Genomic DNA, 23,256 nt, shown 5'->3' on the forward strand with positions numbered 1-23,256 from the left:
TGGTCGTGTTGATGGCCGTGTACACCGGATATGTGACCCAGGTTACAAGGAAACTGCTCTTGCTGAACTCTTGAGTACTGCAGCCACTTGGGCATGCAGCGCAATTAAATGCAAAGGTAACAAAAAGATGGAAAGATCTGCTTACCAGCTCCAGAGCAGCGGGTTTCGTCGTCCCTGGGTCGCCCGTCTCAAGGGTGCTTTGAAGCCTTTCACGGGTTCTGGGCTGCCGCGAGATGGGTGGCGTCTGCTTCCTGCGGTGTGCTCCATGCCGGGGCCAGGCCGAAGGGGCGGGCTGTGGCGGAGCCGGTGCAGTCACCGCAGGGGGATGCCCTTGGCGATGAGCAGACGGGGTGCAGGATGTTGAACCGCGCCGGGGCAGGATATGTCGGATAGCCTCCGTCTACTGCTCCACCGTCGAGAACTGCTGGGCAAAGTCCTTGACAGTGTCGCTGAATAGGCCAGCCTGGGAGATGGGGGCAGCAAGGAATCGTGTCCTGTCGGCCTCACCCATCTCGACCAGGTTGAGCCAAAGGTGGTGCTCCTGGACCACTAATGTGGACATCGTCTGCCCGAGAGTCCGCGCCGTGACCTCCGTCGCTCAGAGAGCGAGGTCGGTCGCCAAGCGCAGTTCCTGCATCAATCCCGGGGTGGAACTACCCTCGTGCAGTTCCTTTAGCACCTTGGCAGTCTTGCAGGAGAGCCATGGCATGCAGGGCGGAGGCGGCTTGTCCAGCGGCACCATAGGCCTTGACCGTCAGAGACGACGTAAACCTACAGGCCTTTATCCACCAGGGGATTGCCGAATAGCCCTTGGCCGCCCCACCATCAAGGGTAGTGAGGGCGGGGGAAGCTGAAAAGATCAGGACCGGGCAGAAAAAAGTGCCTCCCACGACCTTGTCAGCTCTTCATGCACTTCCGGGAAGAAAGGAATGGGGGCAGGGCATGGCTTTGAGCGGCGCCACGAGCCCAGGAACCAATCATCGAGCTGCGAGGGTTCAGGGAAGAGCGGAGGGTTCCACTCTAGCCGACGCTCACGGCTGCCCGGGAAAGCATGTCATCATCTCCGCGTCAGCCTGTGACTGGGCAATCGTCCCCGAAGGGAGGAGCCCAGCTGAGGCTTCCACGTCCAACTGGACGAGCCCGCTCTCCGATGCTGCGCTCAAGAGCTCATCACTTTTGCGGGCTCCGAATAAGAGGTCGAACTCGCCGTGAGACGAGCCGGCGGACTCATCCGTAAGCCCGATTGGGGCAGACGAGCGTGCTGGGGAATGGGAGGTCCGCGGGGGGATACCCGGCGGAGGCGGTCCCATTGGGGTCCCCAAATCACCCCCAGTGCTAGCCGTGCTGGCCTCATACCCGTGGGTAAATGGACCGTGGCAGGGAGCCTCTAGGGTGGCTTGCTTTCTTACGAAGGTGAGCCGCAACCGCATCGTTGCCATGGACATCGCAATGAGTACATGACCATCCACGAACGATGTCTCCGCGTGAGCAGTGCCCAGACACGAAAGACAGTGATCGTGACCGTCAGAAGGCGAGAGATAATGAGCACAACCAGGAATAACACACAATCGGAAAGGCATCTTTAAAAAGACGCGTCTTTAAAAAACGTTCTGTGTGCCGCTCTTTTAGAGAAATAAACTCTTTTAGAGAAATATACTCTTTTAGAGAAATATATTCTTATTTCTGCAGAAGCGCCCAGGGGCATTCTCTGCAGTGCACCAGTGCAGAGGAGGGAGAAGTCGCTGATATGCACCATCAGATCCAGCAGAGGTGAATTAACAGTCGTGGGAATTCAGCTCAGTGAGCATGACCGTTCGGCTCTGAAGAGAAAATCTGAATGAGTGGTTGCATACCAGCTACTTTTATACCCATATGTCCGGGGGAGTGGCATGCAAATACCACTCGCCAATTTTCATTGGCCTTTTATCAAAGAGGTGTCTCGGGCTCCCAAGAGTGACCCCTAGTGTCACTACATCGACACAACGTCGAGTGAGTGACAGATAGGGAAACAGGATTTTATCAAAATTATCTAATAAAATTTTCTTTTAAAAAAATCTTTAAATAAATGTCAAGAAGGGCACACTATGGATTAAACTATCAGTCCACATTCCCAAATGAGCATGAATAACATCAGCGAGGACACCTACATTTCCTCCAAGGTAAATTAAAACTAACATCTGAACGTTAATTCATTTATGTATTGATTCATGTAATAATAAAAGTGATAGTAAATAAACAGTTCACAGCATCAAAATGAGTGTGTTATGAGACGTTATAAGCAGTTCTGTTCACTTACATTAATGTTATCAGGTGTGTAATCGCTATAAGTGATGCTTTTCTCTTTTCAAGTGACTGGGATAATAGTTTTTCTTTATTCTGATTCATAATCTCTGCAGTTTTCAATCAAATTACAGTGTAATTTAACGATTTCTGTAAAAAAAAAAAAAAAACATCAGAAAAATATGCATTACAACGTCACTCTTCATTCCAGCCCACTTAAGAATATTTTCCATTCCGTTTCTGAGAATATTTTGCAAAAATCCCCACCTTTCACAGCAATCTCTCATTCATACCTATGAGAGTTCTGCAGAGCTTGTCAGCGCCGAGCAACCGTAACCAACTGGGGCGGAGCTTAGTGAAGGGTCAGTAGAGGATCTAAATGTCACAGAACTCTTGACCTAATACAAAGAATACAAACTTCAAAGCTGCATGTTGTGCACTGTTATGAGAAAGTGGAATATACAGTATATTATGAATGTATTATTATTTGTTATTTACCATTTATTTGGAAAAACCCTAGAGTGATACCAAATCCTGTTCCCCATATTACATCTTCCAAAGTAATTTTGCATGCTTAAAGCCTAGTGTGACATTTTTGGTTTGGCTGGACTGGATTTGAATTCTGCTGAAAGGTCAATCTCCAAGAACAGTGTCTAATGTCTAATGTGAAATATAATCAGCCTAGAAAGTGTTGTACTATAGCATTTAATAGCAGGACATGTTCACTCACTCATGTTACAGTGATTATGAACAAGATACATACATAGCAGTTACTGTAATGAACATGTCATGGTAATTTGCCATTTACAAAAATGAATTATCCACTAGAACAGCATCATAAATAGCCTGTTCTCCAAATGCATGCAAAGTTTATAAATGTTTTACCAATGCTAAATAGAAATAATGCTGTTTGCACATTTGTATTGCTAGTCTCAGCCTCATATGGCACTCACAGTCAGTTCACTAACTGCCTGACACAAACTGGAAAATGAAAAGTACTTTTTTGAATCTTGATTCAAAGTTCAGGATTAGCCAAAGTTTGCCAGGTTGAGGGCATCAAATCTTACACAGAGTTTTGTTTGAGGCTCTTAATAGCAAGCAAACTACATATCCATGAGCAGAATAATTTTTTTCAGAAAACCCCCCTTCTAAACAGCATGAAAACAAAACAAAACAAACTGTAGTTGGTTGTTTTACATGTCGACCAGATGGCCTTTTCCTGTGTAAGTGGCTAGTTCTTAGCCAGAATAAGCAGCAACCAGACCTATTGCCGTTCGTTAAGTCAAACGTCAGTCTACGTGATATTAATAAAATGCCAACTTGGTGCCACCTAAAGGGTAAATATTGAAATTGTGTTCATGGTTCAGAATATAACTACTGGGCTTCTATCTAAAATGAACACTAATGTAATTTGAAATGACTCTCTGCTGGCAGAGAGTCTTGTTTGGCCTTGACGAATGTGTGTGTGGTAGGGTGTAGATGAGAGAAAGCTCTTATCTCTGTCATTAGCAGGACTTTCTGCCTCTGGTGGCCTAGATCAATCACTGTAGTGTCAAAAGGGAAGCATGGTGCTCTCCATTTAATACTTGACTGCCTCGATGATGTGACTTACTCCATGACGCCCCATGGTGAATGTACTCAATAGTGATGTGGGGTTGGCTAGAAACACACACAAGGCACTTGTTGTGTTCAAAGCCTGCTAACCATCAACTTTATCAAAATGTCATCCTTCAATGTGAAACATTAGGTGGTTTCCAGGACACAAACTGAGCCCTTTATCTGGCAACAAAATATATTAAAAGGATTGATACTATTAACAATATCAAACTTATCAAAGGTTGAGCAGCTGTGCCTGAAAACAACCTTAAAGCTGAAGTATGCAATTTCTGCGATACTAGCGCCACTGAACGGATTTGCAAAAATACACAATGTTTTTTTTTTTACAGCGTCACATACTGGCCAAAGTGCTTAAACATGGTAAAATGTTGTTCTAACTTTGAAAAGTCAAAAGTGACATTCAGTGTTCCTCATTGCGCGGCTCGACAAACTTTCTTTGGTGGCTGACGAGACTGTAATTAATAATGCAGCCAATAGAGTGAAACCAAAATAGAGGGTATGTATGCTGTTCTTCCAATAGGTGGCGCAGAGGAAATTGAATGTTAGAAGATGCAGGTCCATGTAGCTGCAAAGCAAGTTATCAAAAAATGTATCAATTTTCTTATTAAACAAAACAAACCAAGTGAAAAGAAAACAAGACTGTTTTTGTCTTTTGTCTATTTCATTGTCCCCAAATTTAGATTAGCCTCTATGGGTGCTGGGGCATTCAGTATTGCTGTTCCTAAACTTTGGAATTCACATCCTCAGAACCTTCATGAAATATCTTCCATCTCCTTTTCAAAATGCATTTGAAAACATATCTAATTTCCTTGTACTTTCCTTGTATTTTCTGTTTTTTTACTTGTTTTGTGTTGCCTGTATTTTTTATATCTTTTGTATTTGTTGATTTTGGCTTTGTGAAGCGACCTTGAGTTTTAGAAAGGCGCTATAAAAATAAAACGTATTATTATTAGACAGTGTCGGGTGTGAAGCTATTGATGACTGGAAAGAATACGACTGAAAATCAAGTTAATAAAGATTATGGAAGGGGCCTAGTGTGCAGATGGATGCATGTGGTGATGCTACTAAAAAGAGAAAGGTACAAGCCAAACAAGATAAACATAGAAAGTTTCAGGAGACGTGGACAGATGAATTTGTACTCCATGGATCCAAGTCCCTGTATTTGTTATTAAAACAATCTGCTCAGGTTTCAAACGAAACAATTTAGAACGGCACTTTCAAAGCATGCACACAAAATTCAATGGTTATTACCCCCCTGGGAGCAATCTCAGAAAAAGAAAATCATGCAGCTTTTGGTTTCACTTTTTGAGCAGCAAAAACTCTTCAGCCGAGCATTTAATTGCTGCATCTTTTAAATTACTGTGTTTCAGCATCGCGGTGGATGAAAGCACGGATGTGAGTGATGTTGCTCAGATACAGTTGTGCTCAAAAGTTTGCATACCCTGGCAGAAATTGTGAAATTTTGGCATTGATTTTGAAAATATGTCTTTTATTTAAGGATAGTGATCATATGAAGCCATTTATTATCACATAGTTGTTTGGCTCCTTTTTAAATCATAATGATAACAGAAATCACCCAAATGGCCCTGATCAAAAGTTTACATTCCCTTGAATGTTTGGCCTTATTACAGACACACAAGGTGACACACACAGGTTTAAATAGCAATTAAAGGTTAATTTCCCACACCTGTGGCTTTTAAAATTGCTATTAGTGTCTGTGTATAAATAGTCAATGAGTTTGTTAGCTCTCACGTGTATGCACTGAGCAGGCTAGATACTGAGCCATGGGGAGCAGAAAAGAACTGTCAAAAGACCTGCGTAACAAGGTAATGGAACTTTATAAAGATGGAAAAGGATATAAAAAGATATCCAAAGCCTTGAAAATGCCGGTCAGTACTGTTCAGTCACTTATTAAGAAGTGGAAAATTCAGGGATCTCTTGATACCAAGCCAAGGTCAGGTAGACCAAGAAAGATTTCAGCCAAAACTGCCAGAAGAATTGTTCAGGATACAAAGAAAAACCCACAGGTAACCTCAGGAGAAATACAGGCTGCTCTGGAAAAAGATGGTGTGGTTGTTTCAAGGAGCACAATATGACGATACTTGAACAAAAATGAGCTGCATGATCGAGTTGCCAGAAAGAAGACTTTACCAATGCCACAAAAAAGCCTGGTTACAATATGCCCGACAACACCTTGACACACCTCACAGCTACTGGCAGACTGTAATTTGGAGTGACGAGACCAAAATAGAGCTTTATGGTCACAACCATAAGCGCTATGTTTGGAGAGGGGTCAACAAGGCCTATAGTGAAAAGAATACCATCCCCACTGTGAAGCATGGTGGTGGCTCATTGATGTTTTTGGGGTGTGTGAGCTCTAAAGGCATGGGGAATCTTGTGAAAATTGATGGCAAGATGAATGCAGCATGTTATCAGAAAATACTGGCAACAATTTGCATTCTGCTGCATGAAAGCTGCGCATGGGACGCACTTAAGACTGTCCAGCATGACAATGACCCTAAGCACAAGGCCAAGTTGACCCTCCAGTGGTTACAGCAGAAAAGGTGAATGTTCTGGAGTGGCCATCACAGTCTCCTGACCTTAATATCATCGAGCCACTCTGGGGAGATTTCAAACGTGCGGTTCATGCAAGACAAATGGGCAGCTATACCACCTGCAAGAATTTGGGGCCTCATAGACAACTATTACAAAAGACTGCACGCTGTCATTGATGCTAAAGGGGGCAATACACAGTATTAAGAACTAAGGGTCTGCAGACTTTTGGGTCATTTCCCAAAATGGGAACAGGGGTAATTTCATTTTTTTCTTTGTTGCAATGTTTTGTTTTATGATTGTGCCATTCTGTTATAACCTACAGTTGATTATGAATCCCATAAGAAATAAAATAAATGTGTTTTGCCTGCTCACTCATGTTTTCTTTAAAAATGGTACATATATTACCAATTCTCCAAGGGTATGCAAACTTTTGAGCACAACTGTATGTGTTTGGGTTAGATACCCAAAAAAGAGATTCATTTACAGAAGAAATGTTGTTTACAGCCACTCCATGGCCAGACTAGAGGTGAGGACATTTCTGAATACACTGACATTTTTCAATGAGAAGAAACTTGGTCAGCTGGTCAGGTCTCACAAGTGTATGCACAGACAGAACCCCCAAAATGTGTGGGAGACTTATCGGCCTTATCTGGAAAAAAGAAGAAATGTATAATGCAACTTTTCATTGTATTATACACCAAGAGGCAATCGTATCAAAACTTAGAAGCAATGAGTTGCACAATGTGATGCAGCTGGTTGTGCGTGTGATCAATTTTACTGTTTCATAAGCACAGTCATCGACAGTTTTGACAGTTAATTGAAGAGTATGACAGAGTAGGTGACTTGGTGATGCATAGCGAGGTAAGATGGTTATCTTGCGGCAGAGTTACTGAATGCTCCTCCCTGAAATACGCAAATTCCATGAAAGCAAAGGGGAAAACTGAGCCACAATTGGAAGACCCAGAGTAGATTGTACATTTGACCCATCTGACTGACATCACATGCCACTTAAACACGTTGAACTTGGTGCTCTAAGGAAGAGATAAGCCCCTAGCTAACATATTACATGGTGTACGAGCATTCCAGAACAAAATAACAGCACTGTATACTGTATGCCTGGCAAAGAGCTCGTTCACTTCCCAAGACTGAGAGCTGTCACAACAAATGACCCAGCAGTACTGAGACACTTCAGCTGTGAATTTGTCAAAGTTCTGGTAGAGTTGAGAGGACAAATTTAATCCAGGTTCAGTGATGTCATGGAGTATGCAGAGATTTTTTAATTTCTTTGATAACCCCTTTCTTGTGTATGTAAAACTATATTAAGAAAAACATTTGCTTTTGATCCACGATAAACATATCTCATTCAGAAGTTACAAATGTTTTTGTGTTGTTTTCTGGTCTGACCTGGTCAAAATATTACAAAACGTCTGTTATGATCCCATCTGTATGAATGTAAGAGCTGCTTTCAACTCATGAAAAATACACAGAAAGCAACCGAGGCATTAGTGTATATGACTAATATGTTTACATTATAGTCTGGCGGTTTGAATAAAGTCTGTGCTTCATAATGTTATAATGTGTTGTTTACTGACTAACATTATTATACATATGAAATATATACGATATTTATACATTTATTAACATTATAGTGCTTTTTATTTATTTCAATATGTTACAATTATGACATACAGCCTGGGTGTTATGACAATTATGACATAAAATCGTCCTTTGTGCATATCCAGTTTAATTGTGTCTGACTTGATTATAAGTAGAATTGACACGTGTACAGATAACTGACATGTCTGAATAAGTGGGATAAACACTGTTTATCCGTGTTTTTCCCCTTCATTGCTGCTGACTTAGGCGAAACGAAGCAACCTATCTAGTAATTGGTCAAACATTATAAAGCGGTAATAGTAAATCTACTTCAGAGCCTTTGAACTACATTTCATTATTCACCAACAGGTGTGCTTTGACCAAACAACTCTGCTCATCCATATAATGTGCAATTGGTGTGCTTTGTCCCGTAATTGGTACTTGCGGCAATACTAGTTTAGCTCTGCTAGGTCAAAAGTTTAATCAATCATTATGCCACAAGCAGTCACTCAAAAAAATCATTTATATGTAGATTTCTGTATAAACAAATGGATGTAATTATTTCACTGTCAGTTTATTGAAAAGAACTGGTAGGTAGGCTGGGAGGCAATCTTATTGTTCTTTGGGACAACTTGATTGGATAGGACTTTAAAACTATAGTTCTCTATCTCCTGCAAACACACACACATACACATTGTAGAGATTGCACTAGTTCCGATTCATGCCTCCTAAAAAGTTGACTACCTGCCTGTTCTGCCAATATCCAACGTAATAAATTGATGATCGTAATAAAATTTAAGAATTATTAAACACCACCTTTTTTAAATGTACATTTATATCTAATATACTTTGCCAAAAAGCTTATATTTATGCTTTGATAAGAAATTACAATGATGTTCTGACAGATTTTTCCTTTAAAGATCTGTCAGGTATGCTCATGGTTATTGGTTTGTTTGTCCGTTGGGTCGTATTGCATTCTCACCACATGCAAACCGCTCCAGAGTTCATTTAAATTCGGACCGAGACTAGCTCGTCAAAGTGGTCTCGGGTTGATTGTTTTGGTGTGGATCCGAGTGCGATTGCCGTGTTCATATATCCCTAAAGGTTGGCACCAGGTTCCAAAAAAATGATTTAATAATGCCCTGAGGCTCCTTTACAGGGTGCCTAGAGGTTCTCCAGAGGATAACAACTGAACACTTTTCAATGCAGAAATACCGGTAATGCAAAAGTAACTAATGGCTAACAAAAATAATCATGACAGAACTTTTACCGTTTTTGGTGGAGGAAAGTGCAGTTTCACTGTGGAGCAATGCATTTTTAACTGAAAATTAAGAAGTGTGGACATGGCCTCAAAGAACAGAAAGGGTGTGTCTAGAAATTCTCCAAAAGGAATTAAAATCATTGGGTTTAAAACATCCCTATAAGGTCAACATAAGTACGGATAGTGTGATCAATTGACATTCAGAGAAACACCAAATTTTTGGAAAAGAACAAAAAAGAAACTACTACACCAGCAAATACATGTTAGCATTTGAGAAATGTAGAATTTCTTACCTGAATATACAAAGTATTGCAATGGCAGTAGTGAGAGAAATGAGAGAAACACTGTGGCCGATGGTGTAACCAATCTTCACCGACCTAAAGAAACTATCCTGGAAAAGTATAGAACAAAAGAATTCATGTTTACAAGTTCAAATACCTTTGAACTTCACAGTTTTGTGAACTATGTCTGCTCGAACCCTCAAATAATATATTTTTTTTATTATTATCTGCCTCTGAACGTCTTTCATAAACCTTTCCAGTAAGAAGTCTTTCTATTAAAACCAAGAAAAACACCTCTTATGTTACATGAAGCAAAATAATCTGTCACATACAGTGTGTCAGTATCGTTTTCAATGTGTAAATCTATAACTGAGCTTTTTAATAAGCATACTGCCGTCACTACCTATGACGACAGTGGGGTCAAAACACACAAACCCCAAATAAATACTACAGTATTTGACCATGACTCAATTAATTGGCTGAAAGATGCTTGAAAAGACATGATTCTGGCTCAAGGTTCTCTCTTTTTTTTTTGAGTATGTGTGGTAAGAATGGGTAATGTGCTGCCTCTCCCACGCAAAACTTTCCTAAATGGCTCACCTGCGTAGAGCTTGGCTCTGCAATGCTGTTATTCTGTTTTTGTGTTTTAAATGATCCCTTCTTTGACTAAGGCTGAGTATGAAAACATCAATATGGCAACACAGAGGAGTCAGATATTCACCGACAAGAACATAAAATCCCTTTTAAGTCCAATGCCCACTTATTCCCAAGTGGGTCTGGACCTAGCATGCTGATTACCTCTCCTGTTTTTCATTGATGGGGAAACACATGCTGGGAAAGCTTTCATCAAAGGGCAAAAGGCATGTGCTCTTCACTTAACTACACTCTGCTCAAAGATCAAGCCATTTCATTTAGTGTATCATTGGCTGCTTCGAAGATGGACTATTAGTATGTTTACAAGTGCGCAGAAAAGCTGACACTGATGTACAATGCTAAATAAAGGAGCTTTTATTCTTGGCTTGTTGGTTTGCACCCAGAGAATAAAAGACAGGCAGGAAAAGGAGGCTAAGAGGTTGACTGAAAAAGGATGAATTTTAAAGCTTGGGTTTTGGGGTAAGGAACACTCAAGGACTTTATCACATACAATTTGAAAGACTGCATTCACTCTGTGTTGGCTAAAACTTAAATAGTTCAAAAGTTCAACAGTAGAAGCATTTCAGTGCTGTAAAATGCAAGTGCAGTTGAAAACAGTAGTTGACATAACTTTGCAAATAGACATTGCATTGATGATGTTCTCTTAAAACTCCCTGCTGATCAAGACTAGAATGAATTTCTATGCTGTTTAGAGTTGGTTTGGTGCTGGTCTAGCTGGTAAACCACCACTGCCATGCAAAACTTAGCTGGTCAAACAGCATGGTCTTTCTAAAGAAGCTGTTTGACCAAGGAAGTCTTACTGGTTAAAGGGATAGTTCACCGAAAAATGAAACATCTGTCATCATTTACTCACCCTCATGTTGTTCCAAACCCGTATGACTTCCTTTCTTGCATGGAACATGAAGGGAGATGTTACAGTAGGCAGATTGTCAGGGACTAACAGCCTCAGTCACCATTCACTTTCACTGTATAGGAAATAGATGCATTATAAGTGAATGGTGACTATGGCTCACATTCTGCCAAATATCTCCATTTGTGATCCACAGAAGAAGAAAAAAAGTCATTCGGGTTTGGAACAACAGAAGACAGAATATACATTTCTGGGTGAACCCTGAGAGATGGGTAACAGAATTTAAACATTAGTTTATAGAAATTAAACAATACATTTGTTTTATTATTATTAAAAATGGTAAAAAAAATAAAATAAAAAAAAACAGCTGGCACTGTCACAACCACAGTTTCAGAACGACAAACTGCATATTGAATGTCACAGCTTGCTAAAGTCACATATAATAGTTCCCTCAAAGCAAAATGTGCTTAAAAATCGTCCTGGTTACTTGCGTAACCTCCGTTCCCTAATGGAGGGAACGAGATGTTGTGTCGATGTAGTGACACTAGGGTTCACTCTTGGGAGCCCGAAACACCTCTGGTCTTTGATAAAAGGCCAATGAAATACCACTCCCCCGAACATACGGGTATAAAAGGAGCTGGTATCCAACCATTCATTCAGGTTTTGTGCTGAGGAGCCGAGACAAGGTCCTGGCCATTTCAGCGGATAGTCCAGCGTTGTGGCTGGAGGGACACAATGTCTCATTCCCTCCATCAGGTAACCAGGACGTTCCCTATCTGTCACTCACTCAACATTGTGTCGATGTAGTGACACTAGGGGTCCCTATACAAAACGCCACAACTGGCTGAACTGTGTTACGTGAACTGGTGGTGTGTGACGAGCAGACCACTGTGTGCCTCGTAGGCAGTGCACCAGGCCGACATGTAACCTCCCCCAAGGCTGTTATGAGTGTCGATTGGCCCTTTGGGGACAAGTCAACTGCCCAAAAGATAGAGACAGGCTAGCCCAGTCATGGCCTCTTATCCTCTCTTTTTTTTTCTCTCCCCCAAAAAAAGTGAAATTTGTTAACCGACTGGGGCCACCAGGTCTACGTCGGGGGTGGGTGGTGTCACTCCCCAGGGGAAGACACCATGGAGACCACACCCCACCCAGAGAGGTCCCATGGTAGGTCCTACCCTACGGGGGAGGAGTTTCTACAAACATGGTGACTGGGGCAGAGGGGCCTCTGCCCAAGGAAGACGCAGTTTATCAACAGGGAAACGAATTAGCGGAAGATATATGTCGCATGGGGTTACCTATTGGGAACCAGCACATGCGGAGCACCTACCCCAGTACAGGGCTTAGTTAGCACATGTACTGAGCCGGCAGTGAGTTTCTCTGCAAACTCATCTGCCACAGGGCTTGGAGGAAGTCATCCAGGGAACACAGTTTGTGAACACTACTGGGAGTCAACAATGCACATCTTCAGCTCAGGGGAGGTGAAAGGTGCTATGCACAAGCGATACACCCGGCCAGCTGTCCCAAACTTACCTGCTTGTGCCTGCCACTACACGGGACGAAACCAGTTCAACCCAGAGATTGTAGAACCTCGCAAAGGTGTTGGGTGTTGCCCAGCCCGCTGCTCTGCAAATGTCTGTTAGAGAGGCGCCACTGGCCAAGGCCCAGGAGGCCACCACACTCCTGGTAGAATGGGCTCAGGGCGGCATGTCCTGAGCATGATATGCCATTGCTATGGCGTCAATGAGCCAGTGGGCGATCCTCTGCTTGGAGAGAACGCTTCCTTTCTGCTGTCCACCAAAGTAGACAAAGAGCTGCTCAGAGACTCTAAAGCTCTGCGTCCGATCCAAATTGATGTGTAAAGTGCGCACCGGACACAGCAACATCAGGGTTGGGTCTGCCTCCTCCTGGGCCAGTGCTTGCAGGTTCACCACCTGATCCCTAAAAGGGAACCTTGGGCACATAGCCCAGTCGGGGTCTCAGGATCACGTGAGAGTAGCCCAGACCGAACTCCAGGCACGTTTCACTGACAGAGAATGCTTGCAGTTCTCCTACCCTCTTGATGGAAGTGAGCGCAGTCAGGAGGGCAGTCTTCAAAGAGAGTGCCTTAAGCTCAGCTGACTGTAGGGGGCTCCCTGTATACCCTAAAGAACTACAGAGAGGTCCCATGAGGGAATGAGGTGCGGTCTGAAGGGATTCAACCTCCTGGCGCCTCTCAGTAACCTGATGATCAGGTCGTGCTTCCCTAAGGACTTACCGTCCACTGTGTCGTGGTGTGCCGCTATAGCGGCTACATACACCTTCAGGGTGGAGGGGGACAGCCGCCCTTCCAACCTCTCCTGCAGGAAGGAAAGCACCGATCCGACTGCATATCTCTGGGAGTCTTCGCGTCAGGAAGAATACCACTTAGCGAACAGACGCCACTTCAAGGCATACATGCACCTCATAGAGGGGGCCCTAGCCTGAGTGATCGTGTCCACCACTGCGGGTGGTAGGCCACTTAAGTCTTCCACATCCCGTCCAGGGGCCAGACATGGAGATTCCAGAGGTCTGGTCGTGGGTGCCAGATAGTGCCCCACCCCTGAGAAAGAAGGTCCTTCCTCAGGGGAATTCACCAGGGGGAGGCTGTCGTGAGGAGCGTGAGGTCTGAGAACCACGTCTGGGTGGGCCAGTAGGGTGCTACCAGGACGACCTGCTCCTCGTCCTCCCTGACCTTGCACAGGGCCTGTGCAAGTAGGCTCACTGGGGGAAACGCATCTTTGCGTAGTCCAGGGGGCCAGCTGTGTGCCAGCGTGTCTATACCGAGAGGTGCCTCAGTCAGGGCGTACCAGAGCGGGCAGTGGGAGGATTCTTGGGAAGCAAACAGGTCTACCTGTGCCTGCCCGAATCGACTCCAAATCAGCTGGACCACCTGAGGGTGGAGTCTCCACTCTCCCCTGAGGGTAACCTGTCATGACAGCTTGTCCGTTGCAGTGTTGAGGTCACCTGGGATGTGAGTGGAACTAACACATGTTTGCCCTGGATCAACGGCCAAAACCTCCGCAGGGTGAGCAAAACTGCCAACAACTCGAGGCAGTTGATGTGCCAACGCAGCCATGGGCCCATCCAGGAGCCAGCGGCTGCGTGCCCATTGCATACAGTGCCCCAGCCCATTTTGGAGGTGTCTGTCGTAACCACGACGCGCTTGGAGACGTGCTCTAGGGGAACGCCTGCCCATAGAAATGTGAGGTCGGTCCAAGGGCTGAAGAGGCAATGTGTCCCATGGCGCCATGCCCATCTCGGGACTCGAGTCTGGAGCCAGTGCTGAAGCGGTCTCATATGCATCAACCTGAGTGGAGTGGCCACCGCTGAGGATGCCATATGCCCCAGGAGCCTCTGAAACAGTTTCAGAGGAACCACTGTCTTCTGTCTGAACGCCTTCAAACAGGTCAATACCGACTGTGCGCGCTCGTTCGTGAGGCACGCTGTCAGAGACTGAGTCCAACTCCAAGCCGAGAAAAGAGATGCTCTGAGCCGGGAGGAGCTTGCTCTTACCCCAGTTGACCCGAAGCCCTAGTCGGCTGTGGTGCGAGAGCACCAGGTCCCTGTGTGCACACAACACATCCCAAGAGTGAGCTAGGATTAGCCAATTGTCGAGATAGTTGAGGATGCGAATACTCACTTCCCTTAACGGGGCAAGGGCTGTCTCTGCGACCTTCGTGAAGACGCGAGGGGACAAGGACAGGCTGAAAGGGAGGACCTTGTACTGATATGCCCGACCCTCGAATGCAAACCGCAGGAAGGGTCTGTGTCGAGGTAGAATCGAGACGTGGAAGTACGTGTCCTTCAGGTCTACCGCCGCGAACCAATCTTGATGCCGGACGCTCGCTAGAATGCGTTTTTACATCAGCATCTTGAACGGGAGTCTGTGTAAAGCCCAGTTCAGTACTCGCAGGTCCAAGATTGGCCGCAACCCACTGCCTTTCTTAGGTACAATGAAGTAGGGGCTGTAAAACCCCTTCTTCATCTCGGCCGGAGGAATAGGCTCTATCGCACCCTTCCGTAGGAGGGTAGCGATTTCCGCGCACAAGGTATCAGCGTTCTCGCCCTTCACCGAGGTGAAGTGGACGCCGCTGAACCTGGGCGGACGCCCGGTGAACTAAATCGCGTAGCCGAGTCGGACGGTCCGGACCAGCCATCGCGACAGGTTGGAAAGCGCAAGCCACGCGTCCAAGCTTCGGGCGAGGGGGACCAAGGGGACAATCTTGTCAGACATACCGGCGGGTGGGGCCTCGTGGCGGGGCGGAGCCTGAGGTGCCACGCCGTGTTGTGGCCGTGCTGAATTCAGGGACATCGAAGCACTTACCTGGCTCTTTATGACCACCCCGGAACAGCCTGGGATGGGGGAGGAAGAGGCCTGTCCTCGTGACCCGTGGAGACCATCACATAGGGGGCGGTTGTGCCACAGCTGGGCGCGCAGGGGCAGGGAGACCACCGCTGGAGTGCCAAACCTGTCAAAATGGAATGGTGGATGGTGGTCGTGATGACGGCCTTGTGCACCGGGTCTGTGACCCAGGGAACAAGGAAACCACTCTTTTGCTGAACTCTTGGGTACCACAGCTACTTGGGCATGCGGCGAAATTAAATGAAAAGGTAACAAAAGATTCTTCTCCCGGCCCTCCACCGTTGGATGGAGTGGTCTGCTTACCAGCTCCAGAGCAGCGGGTTTCGTCATCCCTGGGTCGCCCATCTCAGGGCGCTTTGAAGCCTTTTGTGGGTTCTTGGCGGCCGGCCGTGAGATGGATGGTGTCTGCTTCCTGCGGTGGGCTCCACGCCGGGGCCAGGCTTCAGGGGCGGGCTGCGGCGGAGCCAGTGCAGTCACCGCAGGGGGACGCCCTTGGCGACGAGCAGACAGGGTGAGGGATCTTGAGCCGCACCTGGGCAAGATGTGCTGGATAGCCTCCGTCTGCTGCTTCACCGCCGAGAACTGCTGGGCAAAGTCCTTGACTCGCCGAACAGGCCAACCTGGGAAATGGAACCGTGCCTTGTTGGCCTATCCCATCTCGACCAGTTTGAGCCAATTGTGGCGCTCCTGAACCACCAAGGTGGACATCACCTGAGAGACCGCACCTTGACCTTTGTCGACCCGGAGAGCGAGGTTGATCGCCGAGCGCAGCTCCTGCATCAATCCCGGGGTGGATCTACCCTCGTGCAGTTCCTTTAGCGCCTTGGCTTGGTGGACTTGCAGGAGAGCCATGGTGTGCAGGGCGGAGGCTTGTCCAGCGGCACCGTAGACTTTGGCCATCAGGGACAACGTAAACCTACAGGCCTTGGACAGGAGCTTTGGGCGTCCGCGCCAGGTGGCGATGCCTTATCCACCGGGGGGATCGCCGAATAGCCCTTGGCTGTCCCACCATCGAGGGTAGTGAGGGCGGGGGAGCTGAAAGATCGGGACCGGGCAGTAAAAGGTGCCTCCCACGACCTTGTCAGCTCCTCGTGCACTTCCAGGAAGAAAGGAACTGGGGCCGGGCGGGGCGTGGCTGTGAGCGGAACCAATCATCGAGCCGCGAGGGTTCAGGGGAGAGCTAGGGTTCCACTCTAGCCCGACGCTTGCGGCTGCCCGGGAAAGCATGTCCGTCATCTCCGCATCAGCCTGTGACTGGGCGACCGTACCCAAGGGGGGGAGCCCAGCTGAGGCTTCCGCGTCCGATTGGATGAGCCCGCTCTCCGATGCTGCGCTCGAGAGCTCATCACCTTCATGGGCTCCAAACAAGAGGTCGAACTCGCCATGAGACAAGCTGGTGGACTCATCTGGAAGCCAGATCGGGGCAGACAAGCGTGCTGGGGAATGGGAGGTCTGTGGGGGGATACCCAGTGGAGGTGGTCCCATTGGGGTCCCCAAATCACCCCCAGCGCTAGCCGCGCTGGCCTCATACCCGTAGGTAGAAGGACCGAGGTGGTGAGCCGCTGGGGTGGCTTGCTTTCTTACAAAGGCAAGCCGCGACCGCATCGTTGCCATGGACATGTTCTCGCAATGAGTACATGACCCATCCACGAACGCTGTCTCCGTGTGGGCAGCGGCCAGACACAAAAGACAGCGATCGTGACCATCAGAAGGCGAGAGATAACGAGCGCAACCAGGAATAACATACAAACGGAAAGGCATCTTTAAAAAGACGTTCCGTGTGTGCTGCTCTTTTAGAGAAATATACTCTTTTTTAGTATATACTCTTTTATTTCTGCCGAAGCGTCCAGGGGCGTTCTCTGCAGTGCACCAGTGCAGAGGGGGGAGAAGCCGCTGAAATGCGGCATCAGATCCAGCAGAGGTGAATGAACAGCCGTGGGAATTCAGCTCAGTGAGCATCGACCGTTTGGCTCCGAAGAGAAAATCTGAATGAGTGGTTGCATACCAGCTCCTTTTATACCCGTATGTTCGGGGGAGTGGTAAGCAAATACCACTCGCCAATTTTCATTTGCCTTTTATCAAAGACCAGAGGTGTTTCGAACTCCCAAGAGTGACTCCTAGTGTCACTACATCAACACAACGTCGAGTGAGTGACAGATAGGGAACTAGATTTTCCCATAAACTGACATTGCTTTCTGAAGTCACACAAAATTCACAAAATTCACATGCTGATGACCAGCAATGCCAGTCATTTCAGCAGGGTTTTCAGTCACTTTGGAGGTAGTAAACTACCTGATAAATAATTTAGACTTACGTCATCAACTGTGCCGTTAAGGTTATACCCACAATTCTCTGCAATCGTCATCGGGTGCATCTCAGTCCAGCCATCTGCAGTGCAAGTCTTGGAGAGGTTACCTGTGTGAGACATTTAAAGGTCATTAAAACAAACAAACACCCAAACAGTGTGCATCAGTTTTTTACTGTCCCAACTTTAACTGAAAGGCATTGAGCCCCAAGAGCTGGCTTCCTGGAGTGTGTCCACATAATTAAAGTACAATGGTTTTCTCAGCTAAAATAGAAAAATGCTGGGCCATGTCACTCCTCTTGCTGTGATGTTTCCTGACTCTTTTACCTGCACAGTACCCCACTGAATGAATAACTCTGCATTCAATCAATATGCAAAGAGCCCCCACCAGGCAAGGTGACTCAGTGCGTTGAGCTTATCGTTTTGATCTATGTATGCAGTATAAAAAGATCACACAATAAATTGAGTGCTTGGAATGCTTATAAGAGAAAAACAAAATAGTTAAATTCATTAGATTAAAACAGGGTTCCCACACTTTTTGGCTTATGAATTTCCACGACTTCGACAGAATAATTTAGACCATCATTTTTGAACCAGTTTAACAAATTCGTTGAAAAGAACTGACTCAAAAGAGTGATTCGCTCACAAATTGCATATCACTATGAAATTTTACTGAATACAATATTATTGTATTATTATATCAGCAATATCTAGCCGATTAAAATGTTCTCCCAAACAGATGAGGTTTTTACGGTTAATGTTCTGTTGAGTTTTAAATGAACAAAACAAAAAAGTGAGTAATTGTACCAAAATAACAGTGTGAGGAGAATTAGCCTTAGAGTCATAATACTACACTCAATGACCAGTTTTATATAGGAGCCATTTCGATAGGAACATCGTAGGGACATAGGGAAACATTGGAGGTCTGGGTGTGGGTATGCCACAAGTATGACTCATTCAAAGAGAACATTGTCTTCATCCAAAATGACCTGCAGAGTTTGAAAAATATGACGTATAATTCAACAGGAAGGACACTTCATTATTTCTCTGATAACTAATGCATTCATGGCAAGGTCAGTATTATAATACCATGCATTGATCAAAAACAAGGCAATCAATTTCACTTAGGCTTGAATTAAAAAGAGAGTGGGTATACTGTATGATTCAAAATTTTAGAAGTAGTATACACACATCTAGAAAAAATGCAGGTGCACAGCTACAAGTTAATTTTCACAGAAAAATGAGAGACGCTGGCACACTGCTAACCGTTCCAATTTATTGACAATGTTTCGATCCAAAATAGGTCTTCGTCAGGCCAAACAAACGAATCATCTTTGGGTTGTAACGTTGTCAATAAATTGAAACGGTTAGCAGTGTGCCAGCGTCTCTCATTTTCCTATATACATTATGATTCCCCATGTGACGTTCTAAGGGCTTTGTCTTCAACATGCTTGTTATGTTGATGCTAAATGAATGAATGAAGCTATACCATTTCATAACATGTACAAAATGTACACTGAGTAGAGGCACAGAACCTTTTCAGCCTTTACAAAGGAACATATGCCACAAGGTAGCAACAACATAAATAAGTCAAATCTACAAACAAAGACAACCCAAACTTGCCCATCAAGGTAGTGACTTCAGTCTGTATAAAAGTGATGTCCACTAGTGAATGAATGGTAATGACCTGTTTTCCAACTTGAAAAGACCATGCTGAAAAAACAAACAGCTAAAACTAGCCCAAGATGGTTATCTGTTAGCTGGTCTCCAAGCATGGTCAGTTGGCTGTTTTAAAATCTTTTTTGAGCACTTTTCAGCTGGTCAGTTTGGGAGACCAGCTTAAACCGCCTAAGCTTAACCAGCTACTACAAGCAATAAGTTGTTTTGTTTTTTCAGCAGGGTACTCATTAATCGACAAACCTTTGTGTCCATTTTCTCTCTAACTCCCCCTCCCCCCAAACCCTTAATTCAAGTTTCAAATCACAATATTCCTTCAATTCGAAGGTGGCAAAACAGTAGGGGTTCGTCAACAAGAAGTTATGGTAATACGGTCAGCTTGTTCTATCCACTTGTTAAAAATTAATTGGCCATTGTTATGTCTAGATGTGGCCCCTGGCTCACCACAGGACGTTTAGTTGCTGTAAGTATCAGGCAAACAACATATATCTGCAGGTATCATTATCATAAAAACAACACCGCTCTGCTGATCTTTCCCCCTCTTCTACATTCTGCTTCTGAACCATCAGTGCCTGTGTGAAAATTTAACTGAAGCCTGGTTCTGTGATTAGGAAACATATGCAAGACTTCTCTGTTTCGCACCACTACACACAAGTATTCATATTATGTCTTAAGACTGTCATCTTCCTTTTAATTAACCCCAGACATTGTGAATTTTTTTAATTTTATTTTTGTAATTAGGTTTGTGTTGCTCTAATAATTGTTACAATGAAAGTTTTATTGTTCCTTTACTATGTATTGACCTGTTTATTGATCACTTGGAAAATGCACCATGAAATAATGGTCAACACTAAGCTTCAGAATGTCAAGGAGATCATCTACAATACATACAGACAATGTGGTTATAAATCATAAACAGCTTGCATTACAGAAAGCATATTTCTCGCTTTTTTTAAACTCCCATAACCAAACAAAAATAATCAGACAAGCAGAAAAATTTCTGAATAATAATAAAAACAACTGGATTAAATTAGATTTTCTGACGTGTGAAGATCTGATCAGACAATCTGGACAAAAAAAAGTAAATGCTGAATGAACCTGCCTTAAACAATTTGACATCTGCCACATGCTTGAAATCCAGTTGACGTTTCACTTTATTAGGTGCTTGGCATTTTTAAAATGGTGAATCTCTTTTCCATATTTCAATAGCACACAACATCTAAGACATCTGACACGCTTTCATTAGTTATTACCTGGTAAATTAATAAACATGATATTTTTGTCAAGACTGTAATGAACTAAAATATGCACCTTTAAAGAAAGGTGCATAACATCATGTGTATCATGTAGGATTCATTTTCATTTCATATTGTTACGGGTAATCCAGCTAATCCCTGATACTACTCCCATCGCTATATTGTCGTGATTATCAGAAAGACACGGATTGAGGGTTGAAATCAGCTGTCATTTTAATACATGAAGAATTTATACAAACATCCATGTTACTTTAACAAAGGCCTGCAGCTGAAAGCTTGTGTAATTTTATTTAAGAGGATGTTTACTCTTGGCTTTCATCTGAAGCGCTGTTTGATGTGTGGGGTTGTCGGCAAGCCTCTCACATTTATCACCGTGCACAAACACCCACGCGCAATATATCCATCCTCACACATTATTCCAGTGGACCGCCGGCTTTGTCAAAAGCTCCGGAGATCCCATGAAGCCAGATCCAGAATGCAGCATTAATCCGATCTATTGAACCACGGACAGACTTTTATCATTCTACGAAACATAATCTAGGCATTCCCATTCAGAGAGAGCCTGTTTGTGTTAGTGTATTGTATTTAATATATAGATATGTGTGTGAACATGGTTTAGATGCAAATCCATCGGGAACATGTGAATAAGTCAAAGCCATGGCTCCTGAATGAGGAAGACTTGGTACAGTTGTAAAAATGAGCAATTTATTTGTGTAATTCTGCATTTCTACGATCACAAATAAACTGCAGTGATGACACTTAATCTGCCTCAGAAAAGGAGCGTTTTTCTAGATATAAAAATTATTTTTTGCAAGTCTATAATATTTCTTCTACAATCTACAGTTCTGATGTCATTGAATTCAAACTAGTATCTCTTTTATCTCTAGGTTGTTGGTTGAAATTTAACATGATTGGCAAATTGTAACTGTCGCTGGTAGCTACAAGTTTTCATCAGGGCAGTGAGGTCAGGTGTAATTGTTACACTATGAGGTGAAAATTATGTGACTGAATTGAAATATTTAATCTTTATAATGCATAGTGAGCATTTCATTAAAATATCTAGATGAATCATTTTTGACACATGAGCTGATCTGTACATTTTAGTAAAATGTATTTATTTATCACTTATTTCAGATAATTATAATCAGGGTATGAAATAAACATTTTTGCCCAGTAGCCACAGTGGCTTGTAAATGGCCAATTTTACCAGCCACCCATATTCGGTCTGTATACAGTATACAACCTGTATACTGATATACAAAATATATACAATGTGTAATATATAACATTTTAATATACTGTTATTTTGTAATATAAAGTATGATACCACAATATTATTATTATCATAATGATAATTTAGCAACATACAAATAGAGCCTAACAAGAAGGCAAGAACAGAAGTGAAACTTAGGGCCCTATTTTAAGAACGCTAGCACTAATTGTCGTAAGCGCAAAGTCAATGGACATGGCCATAATGTTTTAGAAACTTTTAGCAATGCTAATGGGCTGGGTCAAGTGCAACAAACCATCTGCGTCCTATTATATAGTCCATTCCCTCAAGCACCAGCGATATAAACAAAGACAACATGTTCATAAAGAAGGTAGTGTAAATGGACTGAATGCAATGAATTAGAAATATGGACATGTTCCTTTTTATGCTTAGACATTTTTATTCTTGTCAGGATTTGGATGTACGCTCCGTTAAATTATAAGGAATGTAAGTATTACTAATAATTTTCATCTGCTGAAACACAAATCATGGCTAGTATTAATAGTGACTGTATCTGCACGCACTTCACTTCTATACCAGTCGATTTAAATTTAGAAAAATAACATTAATTTATTGAAATATGAAGAAATGAAACCAAAAATATTTCTAAATTCAAATTTTACAAACAAAATGAAAATATAATCAAAATAACGAAATGGTCAAAAAAATCATGTACCAAATCCAAATATTTTATCCTCTCCAACTTCTTCCACCAGCCCCTTTTGCAGTGACTTAAAAATCACTATGACAACAGGTGGAAAAATATCAATACAAATTAGATCATAAATACTACTGTCAATATAAACTAGGGTTGTGCCGAAAGACAATGATCTCGGGGATCGACGATGGTCAGAGTGCTCGCCAATAGCTGATGCCTTTGACGATGTCAAGACAATATTTGGCTTGTTTTCCCACTAATGTATTAAATTATTATTATTATTATTATTATTAGGCTATTATTATTATCAAATGGGAACAAAACTAATTTATTCACACACATTATGTATTTTCCCTGACAACTAAATACCCGACCGATAGAGAATGCACAGATGAAGTAGGTTCTTTGCCAGAGATATGTTGCCCTTCACAACTGTTGTAAAGCCACCTTTCAAAAAGTTGAACAATACACATTTTAATTGCACTTACTTTTTTTTCCAGTTTCATTTGAATTTTTAGTTAAAATAAATAAAAAATAAATTTCAAAGTTTGAAATCAAGGTGTCTTGCTTTATTGTGTAGGCTTAACCCTAACTCTGCTTAACGAAAATTACCC

At 43.7% G+C, this 23,256-nt stretch overlaps 1 protein-coding gene across 1 annotated transcript in view; it reads right to left on the minus strand.

Moving 5' to 3' along the window:
- The window catches only part of vipr1b (vasoactive intestinal peptide receptor 1b), a 140,021-nt gene that overhangs the window by 39,509 nt on the left and 77,256 nt on the right, over positions 1-23,256 (minus strand). The window contains exons 4-5 of the mRNA XM_051687777.1: positions 17,791-17,891; positions 9,604-9,701 (exon numbers count right to left, since the gene is read on the minus strand). Coding sequence (XP_051543737.1) covers positions 9,604-9,701; positions 17,791-17,891 — 199 coding nt within the window. The remainder of the gene's footprint in view (positions 1-9,603; positions 9,702-17,790; positions 17,892-23,256) is intronic.

The sequence above is a fragment of the Myxocyprinus asiaticus genome, chromosome 44, assembly GCF_019703515.2.
Source record: "Myxocyprinus asiaticus isolate MX2 ecotype Aquarium Trade chromosome 44, UBuf_Myxa_2, whole genome shotgun sequence".
In the NCBI taxonomy this organism is placed as follows: domain Eukaryota; kingdom Metazoa; phylum Chordata; class Actinopteri; order Cypriniformes; family Catostomidae; genus Myxocyprinus; species Myxocyprinus asiaticus.